The sequence below is a fragment of the Uloborus diversus genome, chromosome 4 (assembly GCF_026930045.1).
Source record: "Uloborus diversus isolate 005 chromosome 4, Udiv.v.3.1, whole genome shotgun sequence".
Lineage (NCBI taxonomy): Eukaryota > Metazoa > Arthropoda > Arachnida > Araneae > Uloboridae > Uloborus > Uloborus diversus.
Window position 1 is genome coordinate 9439965 of NC_072734.1, and position 19821 is coordinate 9459785.

The 19821-nt window shown below is 36.1% G+C and overlaps 1 protein-coding gene across 1 annotated transcript in view; it reads left to right on the forward strand.

Annotated features, from left to right (window-relative positions):
- The window catches only part of LOC129219808 (metalloprotease TIKI1-like), a 43241-nt gene extending 40393 nt beyond the window's left edge, over positions 1–2848 (forward strand). Inside the window, exon 5 of the mRNA XM_054854113.1 lies at positions 2699–2848. Within this exon, the coding sequence (XP_054710088.1) occupies positions 2699–2833 (135 nt within the window). The 3' untranslated portion in view covers positions 2834–2848. The remainder of the gene's footprint in view (positions 1–2698) is intronic.
- Positions 2849–19821: the final 16973 nt, after the last annotated feature.

Consider the following 19821-nt stretch of genomic DNA (forward strand, 5'->3'; position numbering starts at 1 on the left):
TCCTGTTAGAATCCAACGAAGATAGTAAAATGGCCCTTGAAGCTTCATATCGAGTCAGTTATAGAATTGCAAGATCTGGACAGCCACATACAATTGCAGAAAATTTAATTGGACCGTGTGCTAAAGATATTGCTAAGTATATACTGGGAGAAAAGTCAGCAAAAAAAAATTGACCTGGTTCCGCTATCAAACAACACAGTATCACGCAGAATTACTGATTTGGCAAGTCATGTGGAGAAAGAACTTGTGAATAGAATAAAAGAGAATAATTTTGCGATCCAGCTTGATGAGTCGACTGATGTAGCAAACGCTGCAATATTACTTGTTTATGTTAGGTATATTTTTAACGATACAATTAAAGAAGATGTACTATTTGCAAAACCTTTGAAAACCAACACAACTGGAGAAGCAATTTTCGAACTGATCAACAGTTACTTTGAAGAAAATGGAATAGATTGGTCTTTGTGTGTGGGTGTGTGCACGGATGGTGCAAAATCAATGACAGGAAAATTTGTTGGCTTTGTGGTGCGAGAAAATTGAATGGACTCATTGCTGCATTCATAGACAAGCATTAGCATGTAACCGTATTCCCGCAGAATTATCCGCTACTTTGAATGATGCGGTAAAAATTGTAAATTTCATAAAATCACGTGCCACAAACTGCCGTCTATTTCACGCGCTTTGTGAGGAATTGAGAAGCCTTCATGTTACTTTACTTCTTCACACAGAAGTTAGATGGCTTTCCCGTGGCAAAATTTTGACACGCTTATTTGAATTGAAGACAGAAGTCCAAGCATTTTCTGTTGATCATCCATTTCACTTGTCCACTTGCATATTCGATCCTCTTTGGATGCAAAGGCTTGCATATTTAGCTGACATCTTTTCAAAATTAAATGAATTAAATCTATCCTTGCAAGGTGCAGTTGTTAATATTTTCGTTGTATATGATAAAATTGAAGCTATGGTAAAAAAATTGAATTTCTGGATCCAATGCCTGGAAATGGGTGAGTTTTCTTGTTTCACTTCTCTTAGTAGTTTTTTATCAAAAAACTCAATGAAACTTGATGAAAGCGTTAAAAGAAATGTATGTGAACATCTGCAACATCTTGAACTAACTTTTGAGGAGTATTTTCCTAATAGGCGTAACGTCCCTCTCTCAAACAACTGGATGCGCAATCCTTTTGAAGGAAAACCATGCTTAGAGAACACCCTGACATTACCTGAAAAGGAAATGCTCATCGAGTTATCCTGTGATAATTCATTGAAAACTACCTTTAAAGAGCTCTCGTTAATTGACTTCTGGCTCAGTGTAAGAAATGACTATACAGTTTTGTCCAAAAAAGCAATTCGAATTTTATTACCATTTTGTACAACATATCTGTGCGAGAAAGGATTTTCCTCCTATACTTATCTGAAAGATAAATACCGAAGCAGATTGAATGCAGAGCCTGATTTAAGACTCAAACTGTCAGACATTGAACCAAACTTTCAGTTTCTTTGTTCGTCAAACAGCCACAAATATCGCATTAAGGATTTTTTCCCCAATTTAAAGTGTGCTTAAAAAAAATAGTTGGTTTATAAAACTTCTTGTTTATAATTTTTCTTGTAGATGTAGTTTTAACTTTTTATTAATGTTTGCACTTAATGATATTTTACAATTATATTTTTGTTTATTGCAATCAAATGCTGCAAAAAATGGAAAGGAAACATGCTGTTTTTTTATTGTTTCTTACATATTACTAATTTCAACATCAGGGGGTTCGCGAACTTTTTTGTCTGTTCCAAGGGGTTCGCAAAGAGAAAAAGGTTGGGAACCGCTGGCCTAGTCGTAATCAGAGTAGTATAGATTTGACAAGTTTTATGAAGGGAAGAGGACGCGGCGGCCAAACTGACTAGGGGCGCCTGTTTGACTCTTGGCAGCCCTGCGCTCAATACCTTGACAGTTCAAACGTTAAGAAGTGAAGGGCTTGCATTTCAAAAGCTTTATTTGAACGTTAAGAAACAATGAAAGAGAAAACAAACTTTATTAAATCATTAATTTACAAAAGGCTCTCGTATATGTGCTTCATAATTACAAGCACTCATGAAAACAAGAGTTAATCTTTACTAATAATTAAGCTGAAAGTCTCTCTGTCTGGATGTCCGGATGTCTGTAGGATGTCTGGATCTCTGTGACGCACATAGCGCCTAGACCGTTAGGCCGATTTTCATGAAATTTGGCACAAAGTTAGTTTGTAGCATGAGGGTGTGCACCTCGAAGCGATTTTTCGAAAATCCGATGAGGTTCTTTTTCTATTCCAATTTTAAGAACAGAATTATCATAAGATGGACGAGTAAATTACGAAATTATCATAACGTGGAACCGTGACATGCGCGCAAGCCATTTGGCGAGATACGAAATTATCACAACGTGGAACCGTAACATGGGTACAAGCCAACTGGCGAGAAAATTCACCATGCATTATTTGTAAATATACAGGCGAACCAAAAGACCTTTTAATTTTTCTATTACGGGCAAAGCCGTGCGGGTACCACTAGTTCACTAATAAATGCTGTGAACTCGAATTCTTCCTACAGTTACTATCAGAGAGTGAAGTTTTGGATGCAGTGAACGAAATTCTATCTCTCAAATCATCGAAAAAAGGAAAAGATCAAAAGTTAAAGCATTGAAATTTTGTTTTCAATTTAACCCCAACAGAACCAGCAACTGTACTTGGTGCCAGGGCTGCGGAGTCGGAAGGAAAATGGCCGACTCCGACCCCGACTCCGACTCCTGGATTTTGAAGCGCCCGACTCCGACTCCAACTCCGACTCCGACTCCGGATGTTTTTGATTTTTTTAATTGTATTTTTTCAACTCCCTCTCTCCCTTCAGGGGAAGGGGGAAAACCTCTAAACAGAGATTGAAATATTGATTCCATTTCATGAAAATTTCGCATTTTGTTTTTTATTGTAAACCCAAGACGCATACAACGTTAGAAATTCAATTTAAAAATCAAATTTTCCAGCAGTTACGAGTTAAGAAGTGAGATGACTTAAAAATCCCTTTTAAAAAATTTGAAAAGGATTATCTGCAATTTGCCCCCTTTTAATGTTTAACAAATAGATATTGATCAATTCGTGTGCTTTCAATTTTTGAAAGCTGTAACTTGAGAGAAAAAAAGCTTTTTTTTTTTTCTAAATCCAAGTTCTTGAGAGGGGGTGGTTTTCCCTGGGTGACACCCATCAGGTAGATGACACCCAAAGTTAATTTCAGAGTTTATAAATACTTTAATTATGAAAATTTTCGCGAATATATTTTAAATTATATTTCATCAATCAAATTTCAACGAAAATAGGGCACATATACATCAGGAGCTAATTTTACACAAAATGCGGCCGGTATACAAATTTATACGAATAGCTTTTACTATACCTATATTTCTTCTTCGCTAAATTTTTAATTTAAATTTTATTGTCTGCTTTAGAATTAACCTTAATATTAAGATTTTAAGATTAGCTGCAATCATTGAGTGTTGCAATCAAGAAATCATTTACACTTATTTTGTTCCATACTTTTTAGTGAGAACCAAGCTTATAGAAATAGTCTTAATAAAGAAAAAAACATTAGATTATTTTTCATCGGATCTTTTGGATTCGTGCTTTCGCGCCAGAACGTTTTTGAATTTGTCGATCACCCTTAAACGTTTCAACCTTAGCTACGGGCCTCGACTTATTAATTTGTTACGTTTCTTTCGCTATTTTATAACTGAGATCGAACAAAACACTATATTTCTATTTTTATTTGAAAGTGATTACTTGAAAATGTTAGGCAACAAAACCGTTTGCTGACAGTCGCTATTAGTTAAGTTAAAAAGCAAGCAAACTAGAGGACGGCTACAGTAAGTTCGGTAAGCATTCAGGCTAGCTGATTGCCATAATGGCAGTTATTTTCTCATTAGTATCTTTTTATACATGTAATTGAACCAATTGGTAGTCAGTTTTTAAAAAATGCAAGGAGAGTCAGTGAAAAGGAAAGAAAAAAAGAAACCCGGAGTCGGAGTCGGAAAGTTTTCTAACAACTCCGACTCCGACTCCTTTACCCCAAAATCAGTCCGACTCCGACTCTTCGACTCCGACTTCGACTCCACAGCCCTGCTTGGTGCACAGGGGCGCCCCGGTAGGAGGTTATAGCTATAACCTCCCGAAAATTTTCCTTATTTTGAAAATTTGAAGACATATTTTCAATATTGCAATTTTTTAATGCCCGCATGTCATGTCTCTTTTCATTTGATTTACGTATGTGTGCAACACACCCGAATTTTACCATTCGGCAAAATTAGGAGTTCCATTCGGCAAGTTGTGAATGGGGTCGTTTCCAAAATTTTAAAAGTATTTTTTTCTGAAAGAGCATGCTTAAAAACATAGGATCAGACCATTTTTTGATGAATTTATTTAAGTTAAATATTTTTAAAAAATTACTTAAATCGGTGCTCTTTCATTGTTTACACTTCTGTCGTGTGACATCACAAATGATGAAAGGCCATTCACAGAACAAAATATTTAATTCGCATCTTTACTCACGCGTATTGGCAACGATAGGGTTGACAGCAAGCGCAGAGCGCAATTTTAATTCGCTGCCTGATTATCATAACGTGGAATCGCGGTAGAAAGATGCGCCAAATTGCATCATTTGTGACGTCATACACTGTAACAAATTTCGGAAACGTTTCTGGGTATATCGGAAACGTTTCCGAAATAGTAGGAATCCTTCATCCAATAGCGAACTCCTCAATATTCAGAAAGCTTTTTGTTATTTCAAGATATCTAGAAGCGGAAGTGATGACGCAACGCTTCGAAACCTATTTCATCCTTCCAACACAGGCGCCAATGAGTCGGAAATAACGAGAACTTCTTTTTTTCTTATCTATGGTTGCTGCAGTCAGCAACTGTTTAGCATTGGATTGCTTGTTATTTCATGTCTAGAGAGTAGTAAAATGTGTCGAAACTAATTTTACGCCTTTGCATTTTGGACTGCCCTTGATTTTTTAGACGATGTACGCAGCTATTAAGTTAGTTAATAACCATTTGCTTCTTTACAATTTCCAATGCGACCATAATTAGATATATATTGTGTGTTCAAGCGTGAATAGTTTCAACACCCGTGTTTATACTTAATGAAACGAAACCCTTTGGATTACTTATTCAGTTGTAATGGAGGTACTTAGATTTTCTTCCGGTCATGTTCACTTGTAAGTATTAATGAATATTTTAAAACATGTTGTTATATACATTTATATTTTTGTTGATTTGCATTTGATGAGGCTCCAATTGTAACTGTTTTTGGGTTTATCGAATTAATTTAAAGTTATCCTACATACCTATGTGCGCGGTGTACTATTTGTTGTAACCAACTGAAACTGATTAATTACGCAAAAGAAGTAAGATTTATATTTGAGAAGCAATCACAGAAAAGTTATTTCGAAATACTTGGATGTACATACATTTTGGTTCAAAAAGAAAAAAAAATCAATTGTTTAATTCATTAGAAATATGGTAATGCAAATATTTTCTAGTATTGTAATATGCTTCACAAAAAATGTGCCGGTATAATTTATCTTTTTTTATTATAATTTATTCATTCATTTAAAAATATTTATACCATTAGAAAATGACCATGTTATCTATTAGTAAGAACATAGTTATGAAATTAATTCATCTGCTTATTCATTTTGTTAAATGTGGTTAACAATAAAAAAATTCCTTGACATTAGTTCCGAAAATAACATTTCCTTCGTGGATATACTAGTTTAATGTAGGACAGTCAGGAGGAATGAGTCAGTGGCAAAAATGGAACAGCTGCATTTACATGCTGAAATAAAAAGTAATATTATTTCATGTCATCGTTTTAAAAGTGATCAGTTTTTAAATACTATGTTATTAATATGCAATGCACATATGGTGAGAAGACGAGGGGCGTTCACCACGCAGACTGTGCCATTGACATTTTCAAGGGGTTGCTTTTTTTAAGGTGGGGGGTGCTTTATATCATTTTATGGGTGCACCATCACTCTTATGGTGTGGGGGGGGGGACTCTCGTATATATGAAATGGAATAATCATGTAATAGAGTTCAATGTTTTAATAAATAAAATATATAATGCATTTTGCGCACACTCTAAATCAGTAACCTATTTTGATTAAGTATCTATATTTGTGATAAACTGGAAAAGGGCAAGAACAGAGGAATAAACCCGAATGGTTCCAGCAGGGGGACTTTGGTGTCATATTTAAATTCATCAATTTCTCTGTTGGTACTTTTCGGTACACTTTGTTCGTCAAAGAAATTGACTTGACGTGAACGAATTTCGGAACGCAAAGTGTAGGTAAGTTCTGTCAAATTTTATCCGAAAATAAAAGCTATCAAGTTTGATACAAGATATGTTTTTAAGTTCTGCATTAAAAATACAATATGTTGATAATTTTGTCTTGAAAATATTGAGAGAAAAACTGAAGTTTAATATTGTTTAACAAACAATCCCACTTTTGAGAAAGTACTCCCATTCCCTCCCCCGACGATTTTGTGATTATGAATGAAACTACTATATTATTTTATAAATTTTCAAAAATTTATAACTGTGCATATGTTATGCTGTTAACCATGCTATTTGTCATTAGAAATTCAGAAAAAAAAAATCCACGAATGATTCTAAAATTGCTTGTTTCATTGCTCTTAGATATGAAAGAATTGAAACTGATATGGCATGCAATACTATTAAAAAAGAATTATTTTTTAGAAAAAATCACGGAAAAAGGATTCCGAAATTCTCAGAAACGTTTTTGAAAATTGTTTGGAGAATTCCGAAATACTCGGAAACGTTTTCGAAACTTTCATGAACCACAGCTGCACAGAATACTCAGAAACATTTCTGGAAATTACGGAAAGAATATTCCGAAATACTCAGAAACGTTTCTGAAAATTACAGAAAGAGGATTCCAAAATACTCAGAAACATTTCTGGAAATTATAGAAAGAGGATTCCGAAATACTCAGACACGTTTCTGGACATTACAGAAAGAGGATTCCGAAATACTCAGACACGTTTCTGGACATTACAGAAAGAGGATTCCGAAATACTCAGACACGTTTCTGGACATTACAGAAAGAGGATTCCGAAATACTCAGACACGTTTCTGGACATTACAGAAAGAGGATTCCGAAATACTCAGACACGTTTCTGGACATTACAGAAAGAGGATTCCGAAATACTCAGACACGTTTCTGGACATTACAGAAAGAGGATTCCGAAATACTCAGAAACGTTTTTGAAAATTTCATGAACCGCAGCTGCACGATATACTCAGAAACGTTTCCGAATTTTTTTTACAGTGTAAAGACCACGCCTTGTTTGCAAAATCGGACAGTTAAAAAAATAAATTAAAAAGTAACTATTGCGAAAATGAAAGTATTTTCTGGGTCCATGTTATTTATTTTACTCATTCTATCCATTTCAGTGACTAAAAGGAAACAACCCCATTCCGCCGTCCAAAAATTTAATTTTGGGGTGCCTCTTCTGGTGCATTTACTTTATTGCATTTGTACTTCAACTAACTATGAACCAAGAACCAAACAAAGTTAAACTTATCTCTATCTCTATCTCTCTCTCTGTTGATCTAATTAATAGAAACTCTGAAAATAGCAAGTCGTTTTATGCTATTTTTTTACAGATGCAAAAACAAATATCAAAAGTTGTTCCTCTCTCACTGTCGGGAGCATTACGCTCCATATTTACTTTTTAAGGGGTTACAGTACCTCAAAAATGATGAAACGATCAAAAAAAATTTTATCGCTTATTTCAAAACTAAAAACTGTTCTGAACACAGGGGAAAAGTTTCAATGCTTTAGTTCAAAGATTTGAAAAGTTATGAGTGGTTTTAGGCCATGCTCCCTTTGTGTTCTTATGCAAAAGAAAAACTTCAAATTGCTTTTTCTCGATGATGGTTTTTTTGTGTTTTCATGTTATTAGAATCCCAAAGGATTTTTTTTCTATTAAAGATACAGCTTTAAAGTAATACTTTTTGCAATTGGATAACATACTTGACAAAACTGTGCATTGGATAAGCATTTTATAAAATACTCAAATGTTTAGAGCATGTTAAACCTTTGAAAACCAATTTCTTTTTTTTTAAACTTTGATTTTTTACATAATGAATGACAGAAAATTTTCTAATCAACTCATAAGCAAATGAATGCACAGATTTTTAGAGATGATTATAGTGATCGTTTAGCAAAAAACTTTTTTTAACTAGTGTAAAAATAAAAAAGCCTTAAGGAATTTAAAAAATTGAAATTTTCTTCAATTTTTTGAATTTTTAAAAAAAGTAGGCAATATTTTTAAATTTTGAAAATAAATTATTGATTACGAAATAAGTATGCATGTTATGGTTTCAAAGAAATATAAAATTTACTTAATTTTTAAAAAAATGTTTGAAAGGCACTGTGACCCCTTAAAGTTCTTTCAACTTGCTAAAGTATGTTTCGAATTCTTATGGCGACTTCCATGCATGTTTTTTAAGAGGTCTGATTAAGGTTTCTATGAACAGCAATTTTGTTTAAATCTAGTAATTGCATGTAATTATTTTTAAACTAGAAAATTGCTTCTACATTTGAACGAAGCAATGGTCTGTTTGGTGATATTTTGATCGTTGAAATTTTAACCCTAACCTCCAGTAAATAGCGTTCGTTGTTGACCCCTTTTTTTCGTTTCTTCACTCTCTTAAAATGAGTCTTACCAGTAAAACAGTTAAGTTACCGGATACAATTCAGTCTTGTCAAAATAAAGCATTTCCCTGCATGTCAAACTTACAAAGCATATGATCAAATTATCATGATGTGGCGCGAGTTTCATTGTTAGTGACGTCTGGAGCATTACTCGATCATTCGCTATTATATATATATAAGCATGACGTCCAAGCATTTTGGCAACTAAAACACAAAAAACTTGGTACCAATGGCGGCTAACTTTCACTTCCCAATTTTTAACCTAAGTACTGTGCCGGACTACTGTTGCTATGTAACCCTGTGGGGGGGGGGGGGGAGGGCGATGGGAAGTCACTTTGACCCCACAAAAATTTCCTTTTTTGGCAACTTTTGTCTGAAGGTTCGGCAACGTTATCATCATTCGGCAAAATTTGAAGTTAAATTCGGCAAATCGAAAATGTCCGCTTCCGCCCTCCCAAAAAATTAAGTTCGGAGCGCCCCTCATCTTACATTTGGTAAAAATTAAGTTTCATTACACCGCGATTATTTTATAACCAGGGCTGCGGAGTCGGAGAAAAATTGACTGACTCCGGCTCCCATACCCCAAAATCAGCCCGACTCCGACTCCGAAAGAATTGGGAGAGTTGCGGACTTTTAGAAACGAGCTGACGCGTGCATCACATGACTTCCTTTTACTCCAATTTAATGTCATTTCCCCATTATTGACAATTTTAATGTGATTCAATTGTTTACTTTCCAAATATCACCAACAGTGGACAAATTGAAAACAAATAAAAAAAACCGCCAAAGTGGCGACAAAACTTGGCGACCAGAAGACTGGCGATATATCGCCGTGTCCGACAAATTATAACACCACTTGAGTTTACATCGAAATTAACAATGATTTCCCCCCAAAAAGAGGCAAAAGACCCCCTTAGGAACATCCGAATGCGACCAAAAGAGAAGGTGCACAACTAGACCCCACTAGGAGTCTACGTACCAAATTTCAACTTTCTAGGAAATACCGTTTTTGAGTTATGCGAGATAAATACACACATACGCACATACATACGTACATACGGACGTCACGAGAGAATTCGTTGTAATTAACTCGGGGGTCGTCAAATGGATATTTCGGGTGTCTGTACGTTCCTAGGCGTTCCTCCACGTGTGATCGGGTCGGAAAAAAAACTCAACATTCATTCGCGGGTGAGAAAAATGGAAATGAAGACCGATTCTTGAGTGAAACTTTTTTGCGAATACAATACTTCCTTTTTTGTAAAAGGAAGTAAAAATGACCGATTCCGACTCTGGAAATTTTAAAACTTAGACTCTCGACTCAGACACCTTTGCTCCTAAGTCAATCCGACTCCGCAGTCCTGGTTATAACGCGGTGCAAAATACATCCCCCAATCCCCGCGGTACATAACAGAACACAACTGCATTTTATTTCAAAAACGGAAAGTCAAACAAATACAAATCTCGGCGGCTCAGTCCCAACTCCATCCCCTCTCTCACCATTGGTTTTGTGAGAGAAGTATGCGAAACATTTTCTATTTTCGGTCTTCCAAAAGCTAATTGCCATCGAACAGGGAGGCACAAATCCATTCCCGCAACGATCGCCTGTAAGCTCTCACTTCCGAGAGCTCTCTTCCCAGCAGCAGACGATTCTTCATAAATTCGTCTGCGCGATCTCCGTCGACCGTGAATTTGTCATCGACGCCTCTCCGGAACTCCCCCCCTAATTGGGGGAGAAGGGGGGGGCTCGTGTCGAGAGAGATGTGTGCGAAGGTTTCGTTTGGGATTTCCTGCCTCGAGAGCGGAATTGTTTTGAACGAAAGACATAATAATCCAATGGCATGTCGGTCGGGAGAAAAATATTTGGAGTACATTGTGAGGCGTTGAAAGCTGCTCTGTGAAGATGAAATGTGTTCGATGGAATATTTCCACACAGTTTCGACGATGAAGGGTCTATTGTTTTAAACGTCTGAGAGAAATAGTTGTGGTTTCTGTCTTGAAATGTTCTAGGTTTTTCTGTTGAAATAGATTCACATTTCAATGCTACTTTTGTGCTTTGTGACAAAGGTTTTTCTTTTTCTTTTTTTTCCGAATGGGCTCGTTTCCAAAATTTTAAAAGTATTTTTTTCTGAAAGAGCATGCTTAAAAACATACAATTTTACCATTTTTTAAATAATTCCTTTAAGTTTAATATTTTAAAAAAATTACTTAAATCGGTGCTCTTTCATCGTTTAACGCTTCTGCTGACGACATCACAAATGATGAAATGCCATTCAGTGTTGCCATTCACGGTCCAAAATATTTAATTCGCATCTTTACTCACGTGTATTGGCAACGATAGGGTTGGTAGCAAGCGTAGAGCGCAATTGTAATCCGCTTCTTGATTATCATAACGTGGAAACGTGGTAGAAGATGCGCCAAATTGCATCATTTGTGATGTCATAAAGACCACGCCGTGTTTTCAAAATCGGACATTTAAAAAAATTAATTAAAAAATAACTGTTGGGAAAATGAAATAATTTTCTGGGTCCATGTTTTTTTTTTTTTTTTTGCTTTTTCTATCAATTTCAGTGAATAAAAGTACTACTTATGACTGAAGGAAACAACCCCATAATAGAAATTTATAATTCCCCAAAATCGCTGATTACGCCTCCCGTATTAAAAAAATGACCACAGACTTGAAGGCAAATGTCATTAACTGCATGTTTAAGCGAAAATAACCTATGGCGTATCTATATGGGATGTAGCGTCCCTGGTTAACTTGAGGGATAGCGTCTCCCCCCCCCCCTCCGAACCATTTCATATAAATTCAATAAAATCAATAACATTAATAATATTTGCTTTTGAATCAACAACAGGGGTGCAATCCGTTCTTCTTTTCCGAAGGGCATTAATTCTTCAATTTCGGTTTGAAAGCTTCAGAAAAGTGTGGGTAAAACAAATATAATTTACCCATTTACTTTAAAAAAAAAAAAAATCGTTGCAAAGATTCTATTATGATACCAGAATAAAGAGGTGTGTGCATGTATGTCGGGTGAGGGGGGGCTGGGGGGCATGTAGCAATATGAATCTCATCGTAAGTTAAATACTCACTTATAAATAACATCTAGTTTTCTCTCAAATTTCACGGGCTTTCCTCATGAATCGAAAATTCTGTTTTTCCACTCCCATTGCAATTTCAGAGTTAATTTAAAAATTCAAGTCAATAATCATCGAAAGGTCGCAACCTGACAAACACCTACTGTTGCGTATCAGCACTTAGCAATCCGTGATATATTTAAATTTCAAAACCTAGTTGAAAGTTAAAATGCATTTCATCAAACTTTCTGATAAAATTAGTTTACACTTTTTTCGCACGTTGCTCTTACAGGTGTTTTCCCATTCGGCTCACTAAAAAACTTAACTACAGTTCAAACTCTTTTATCCGGAATAACTGGGACCAAAGACAATCCATATAAACGAAAATCCGGATAATGTGGGTAACAAGTAAAACACATTCGTAAATAAGCAGACATATCTTTTGTTACTACAGAAAAAACTATGCTTTGTAACAAAATTATCTTGTATAATTAAAAACTGAGCGTATCTATGTATGTCCAAGCTTCTTCTCCCGAACGACAGTGAACTGACCATCGAACCAGGTATCGATGGATTCGTAATCTTCCCGTTTTCATGTTTGGCTATTTAACATAATCCTCTGATAATAATTAGCGGAGATATTTATTAAAAACTATTAATTATGACACTTAGATTTCGGCATAAAATCCCTATTTTTCGAAGGCTTTCCTCCATTCAAGTTATTATTCAGTGTTTCATCTCAACTTTCCGCAACAATGCTTTTATTAAAATTTGTAGCATAAAGAAAATCATTGAGATAAAAGATCTGTTGCCATTTTTTTCTCGAATATGAACAGGTAAAATTCTTGTTTTTGTTTTGAGGCTTTTCCTGTAATCACAGGGGATTTAAAATGTTTACTTTTTGGGGGTTTTCCGCAATCTGCCGCAAAATTTCACTGACTTTTTTTTTTTTTTTGGTTCAAGCCTGAGTATTGAACTCGCGTCCCTTGACATAACTTTTATTTTCGAGGTGGACCGTGCAAAGTCGGGTGACGCAGCTAGTACTTTTATTAAAATTTGTAGCGTTAAGAAAATCATCAAAAGAAAGATGTGTTGCCATTTTTTCTCGAATATAAAGAAATGAAATTCTGGATTTTGTTTTAAAGGCTTTTCCTGTAATCAGGGAATTTAAATGTTTCCTTTTTGGTTATTTTTCCGCAATCTGCCGCAAAATTGCACTGATTTTTTTGTTCAAGCCTGAGTGTTGAACACGCGTCACTTGACATAACTTTTATTTTCGAGGTGGACCGTGCAAAGCCGGGCGACGCAGCTAGTCTAAAGATGTTACTCGCGAACAATTCATCATTTATAGCTCAGGTGCAGTGGTGTCAGGCAGTCACTTCAAATGTGCCATGTTGTTTATTAGATGACTATAATTTATTGCACGTTCTGTGCAGGAGTTGCGCATTTAATCAAAAACAAGAGCGAATAGTTGGAACATTTATAGTTCCGTTCTTTCAATTCTACAAATTTGTTCCGGATAAACCGAAGTTCTGGATAATCTGGAGTCGGATAAACGAGGTTCTACTATATGTTCCACGTTTCGTTTTCAATGTGCAGTTTCTGTCACGCGTGTAAAGCTTCTTTTCGTAGGTCATAAGCACGAATATTGTGTCTTCACAGTCGCTTCGGGTAACTTTGATTTATGTGGATTAACTTTGCCCCACCTCATATTTTTTTAGCGTATTTGACATCAAAAGGGGGATATTTCGATAATTGGGAGTCTGGCGCGGTCGTCTCATTTTCGGCGTAAATAATTTTATTTTGGTAACCCTGCTGATTTATAGTAACCCTATGTAAATAGATGTTTCCGATTTCTTTGTTTTGATTTGCAAAGAAAAATACCTCTCACGCAGGCGCTGGAGCCAAAAATTGACGCCAATGAAAAAAGATCGCCAGCTTCCCAATTATCGAAATATCCTCATCAAAAGTAACTACAGAAGGCCCATGCTGTATTCTCCAGAATAAGTTATAATATCAGTTTTCTACTCTTCATTTCACACGAAATAAATTGCGAAACACTGCGGGTTGTATCAATCACTCCTTTTGAAGTTACTCTTGCTTTGGAATTTACTCTAAACGCAATTTTGAAGTTGTCGACACCTCCTACATTGTAACATTCTATGCAATACAGAAATTTATAAAATCCTATGACGCTGTGACATAAAAAATGGAAAGGTTATAAGAATTTAGAAATTTTATTTTTCTGGTTCAAAAAAAGTTGCACTACTTTCATTAAAATTATTTATTTTACATACCATTGCTGGCATGTTTTTAACTTAACCTAAATGGTAGGATAACGTTGAACAATGCTGTGTTCACTTAAAAGATAGACTCAAAGTAAACAAACAGGTTGCTAGAAGGTAGAAGGTTTGTTGCTCTGCCACTTATGAGAACAGTTTTTGGAATACAGAAAACAATTACTCAATAGTCTTCGCAATCGCCGTCCACTGGCCACAATTTCTTCTTGTCCAAGCCAAACACGTGACTGCACTTCTAAAACTGCGGGTTGCATGTGACAACCTTTTAGAGTGAAATGTTGTAGCACCACTAGTGACGCCTCCGCAATGGTGCCACTTGACTCCTTTTGGCAACACTGTGTGACCCTTAAAGGTGCCGTTTGGTTCCATATGTCACCCTGTGGCACCTCTAAGGGTGCTCTCTGGTGCCTTTTAAGGTGCCAGATAGCACGCTTAAGGGGGTGCCGGTGGTGCTACAACATTTCATCCTTATTGGTGTCTTATGCGACTCGCAGTTTTAACAGCGTTAGGTCGTGAAATGGCGCATTTCTTTGTTTACATCTAGTCTATATTTCCTGTGAACGCAGTAGAGGTTAATAACTCATTTTAAACGGTTTTGATAATTGTTATTTCTTCATTTTGGATATTTATGCCGTACTTTAAGTGTTTGTCTTCAGTTTTATGCCAGCAGATGTAGTGGCGTAGCGAGAAAAAATCCTTGCAGGGGGGGGGGGTTAATTTTTTATGAAGTTTAATGTAAAGCCATGCCTATATATATATATATATATATATATATATATATATATATATATATATTACTCTTTATCAATTAAACAACAAAGGAATCCTTATATTTCGACTGAAAAATGTTTTTTTGGGGCTCATGGGGGGGGGGTTCTGACCCCCCTATCCCCCCATGACTACGAGACTGGATGCAATAAACTATTAAAATAGGAATAGGCCAGTTATAAATAGAGAAATTGCAGACAAAAAAGTTACCCAGAATGACTGTATATCTATTCTTGTGCACTGATCTTTGTCTTTCCCAAAATCGTTCTACAAATAGAAGATTGAACTTCCTCTGGCTCAAAATAGACTTCACCGCTTTGGGTCATTTCCATAATCAACTCCAGTCATCGGTCTGTCCCATGAGGGTGCCTGTCGAATTCCCGAACGAACTCGATCTCCGGTTTCCTGTTTTCGGGAAGGGCGATGACATCGAGAGATGGCCGGGGAAAAAAAATCGCTTGCTTCGCTCACCGGAACATCCTCATTTCCTATCTCCGCCTCGCGGACCGAAAGACGGGGATGTTTCCGTTTTGGATCCAGCGGATGCCTATCGCCGCTCTTTCGACGAAAAACTGCTATTTCGGAGAAAATCCCTTTTCCCAAGTCTTCCTATTTTGCGTTCGGGATCATATCTATGGAAACATACTGATGGTGGAGTGATCGTGGTCATTCTGATTCCTGCAAACAGGATCTCATTTCAAAGTTTAATGTTTACAAAGTCTTTGAGGGTCAAAATGTGGGAAAGTCTTTCCGTTGCATTCCGCAGTCTTCATTTGAAAAAGTTCTAATGGTAGAGTGATCGCAGCCTTTCTGCTTGCAATAAACAGGATCATCTATGTTTTGAAGGTCAATGTTTACGGGGTCTTTGAGGATCTCAATGTGGGAAGGTCTTTCCGTTGCATTCCGCCGTCTTCATTTGAAAAAGTTCTAATATTAGAGTGATCGTAGCCTTTTTGCTTGCAATAAACAGAATCTATGTTTTAAAGGTCAATGTTTACTGGGTCTTTGAGAATCTCAATGTGGGAAGGTCTTTCCGTTGCATTCCGCAGTCTTCATTTGAAAAAGTTCTGATGGTAGAGTGATCGCAGCCTTTCTGCTTGCAATAAACAGGATCTATGTTTTAAAGGTCAATGTTTACTGGGTCTTTGAGAATCTCAATGTGGGAAGGTCTTTCCGTTGCATTCCGCAGTCTTCATTTGAAAAAGTTCTGATGGTAGAGTGATCGCAGCCTTTCTGCTTGCAATAAACAGGATCTATGTTTTAAAGGTCAATGTTTACTGGGTCTTTGAGAATCTCAATGTGGGAAGGTCTTTCCGTTGTATTCCGCAGTCTTCATTTGAAAAAGTTCTAATAGAAGAGTGATCGCAGCCTTTCTGCTTGCAATAAACAGGATCTATGTTTTAAAGGTCAATGTTTACTGGGTCTTTGAGAATCTCAATGTGGGAAGGTCTTTCCGTTGCATTCCGCAGTCTTCATTTGAAAAAGTTCTAATAGAAGAGTGATGCGCAGCCTTTCTGCTTGCAATAAACAGAATCTATGTTTTAAAGGTCAAGGTTTACGGGGTCTTTGAGGATCTCAATGAGGGAAGGTCTTACCATTACAATCCACTAATGATGTTTCTTTTGAAAATGTTCTGATGTTAGTGATTACAAGCAACTCTGCGTGTATAGTTGGGGCTAATGATGTTCCCATCAATTTTTCTCCAAGCAATCCATTACGCACAATATGTGTATGTGATCATATGTATAATATGTCATAATATGAAATTTTTTGAAGCTCGATGGTATACGCTATTTGCCTAAAAAATGTTTGAGATCATACGGCGTATATGGAGTATACCCTATGAGAACACCACTGGCTGGGGCAAACCTAACCTGGCAGCGTTGTAATGCTGTGATTAGGACCCACGTAGCCTTCACAATACTGCCAGGTTAGGAATGCCCCAACTATACTAAACAGGATATGCGTTTCTAAGTTCAATGTTGACGTTACCAGATTTTCTAGGATCTCTCGATGTGAAGGTCATTCAATACATTCCGTCGAGGGTGCTTCTTTTAAAAATGTACAGATGGTAGAATGAGCGTAGCCATTCTGCTTGAAGTGAACAGGTTCTATGTTTACAAGGACTTTGAGAGTCTCAATATGTGATTTTTTTAAGGCGTTCATGCAATATTGCATGTCTTAATCCTGAAAAACCTTCCAGTTAAAAATTTGATAAAGTCACTACCCTTGAGAAGTCTATCTAGTAGCGTTTATGTTTTACGCAATCAATCCATTTCAAGCTCAAGAATGAGAACCTAACTCATAACTTTTGTGATTCTCTGTTTTGGGCATTGAGTCCGACAAATTTGGCTAACTCTAATCCTACTAAATATGAATATTTTAAAAGCAATGTTTGGGTATTGAAAATAATTTGAAAAACCTTGTGGTGTATGTTTAGAAAGTTCATGCGATATTGCAGATCTTCATCCTGAAAATTTCTGAAGCACTTAATCAAGTCACTATCCTTGAAAAGAGAATAATCTATTGCGTTTATCATTCGCGCAATCTATCCATTTCAAGGCCAAAAATGAAAGCCTAGCTAATAACTTTTGCGTTGTGTGCAATGCGCCCAACAAATTTACCCAGCACTAGTCCGACTAAATTTGAAAATTTTAACAGCAATATTTTGAGAATTGAAAATTATTTGAAAAATCGTGTGGTGTATTTTAGAAAGCTCATTCAATATTGCAAGACTTAATCATAAAAATTTCTAATTTTGCGCGCGCTTAAAAAAGTTACTACACTGTTAAAACTACAGGTTGCGTTCGGCACCTTTCAGGGGTGAAACGCTTGTTCACCAGCGGCACCCAATACGGAGCCGAAATCGCACCTCTTATTAGGGTGAAAAACGGGCACCTTTTAAAAGACAGACAGCGGCGGTGAAAAGAAGGAACCTTTAGAGAGATAAATTGCACCGTTACTGATTTCTACAGTAGATCGTCTTCCCTCCCTCCCCCGTATTGTGTGCATTTTTGAATATTATTGTGTTTATTGTTTGTGTTTATGATATACAAAGTCTTGGTACGTTTTTCACATTGAATTGATTTTGGGTTAAAATTTGTCATTTAAGGCATTTGATCACATTTCAGACTTTCCAACATAATTTTAGAAGCGTTCATGACTTCAATTCCTCTATCCGAGTTCTAACTCTCATAAAAACCCTTGAATTGCTCTGTAGTTTTAAATGGATATTGACATTTACTACAGCATAATACCAAAAAATTAAGAATGTAGGCATCTATGGATAATTTACGGACACATTCAAATTTTTCAGTTATATTACAATCACGGAAAAATCGAATCGTTTCATAAATTGCAGGCGTTTCATAAACGTTCAAAATATTTTAATCAAGAGTAACATATTGATACGTATACATATATGGTTCGACATTTGAATGTCCTATTTGAACATAAGTAATGTAAAAAAGCACTTTTTTTTCTTTTTTAAATAGGAACTTTTTTGATATTAAAATCAGAACAAATTTTTGGCATCCCACATAATAAAAAAGCAATGGAAACAGAAATTAGAAAAAAAAAATAATAAACGCGTCTAGACAATGCATTCGTTTTTTTTTTTTTTTTTTTGAAATAACACAAACGAAATATTTTTACGTACTATGAGTCATGGCATGAAACACACAGAGAGATTTCTTTTCCAAGCGTCTTTTTTTTTCTTCCTTTGCTACGTCTACGCAGCTGTTTTATTGAGAAGATAAAGACGTTTAGTGTATCTGCTGTAGCAGTTAAGTTACACCGCTAAATTTTCATAACGGTTACTTATTAATTATTTCGTATTGCTAACAATAAACATTTTGGGGAAAATCCGTGAGACCGCTGACCGCGACAAGGAAGTAACAGCATATATTAGTACACATGATAGAAAAAGCCATACATCACTATGTTAAAACGGTTAACTATAAACAAGAAGTAGTACTCAGTTTACTTTGTTGAAACTCGACTCTGAAAACACTAAAAGCCTGTTGGAAAGCCTTAAATGTTATACCATGATTAAATGACTGTACTTACGCAAGGTTTTGAAGGTTTGTCCCAGAAATGTTGAATTTTAATCCAGTTTAGTTCTCAATTCAATGTGAAAATTTAATGCACCAACAACTACGTTGCTGCATCGTCGTCCGCCATTAAAGTGGCTGAATTGAACTTGTTCCGGACCGCACAGCGCATGTGCCAGCGAGGCACCTTTGCGGAGGAAAAGAGTCGCTATTGGCTACTGCGTGAGCTGATGGCTCTTCATTACCTTCTTTCATCTACTGAGGTGCTAAAACATATCGGAACAATATTTCCTAGCCTCTGTGACTCTCTATGGCTCCGTCTATGCACCCTAAGGCGGAAAATCGCACCTATATGGCTCCTCCGGTTTTAACAGTGTAGAAACATAAACTAGTTTATTTCCCTAAAAGATTGGCTAAGAGGTAGGACTGGTACTGCTATTGCTTGAAAATTTTTCAAGATTTTTTACTTGTCACTTGTAATTATCTTAATAAAAAATAACGTGTTCATATGTGTCCCCCTTTCCCGTATTGGGAATTTGTAGTATGACAGTATGAAATTTTTCATCATCTGCGCGCATGTATTTGTGTATTGACAAAATATTATTTTTACATCACCGAGAACGTATAGTGGCGCTACAGTGAAAAGAAATATATGTATATATAAATATATACATATGCATACACGCAGTGGCGTTCCCAAAATTTAATTGGGGGGGGGGCAGGGGTGCATACTGTTATATTCTCTATTTACTCTTCAAGAATTATTATTATTTTAATTAAATTTAAAAAAAATGCAAAAATGAATTTAAAAAATGAGAAAGGTACCATAACCGCTAATTTTCCTGCTTGCCAGAAGCAGTGAAATCCA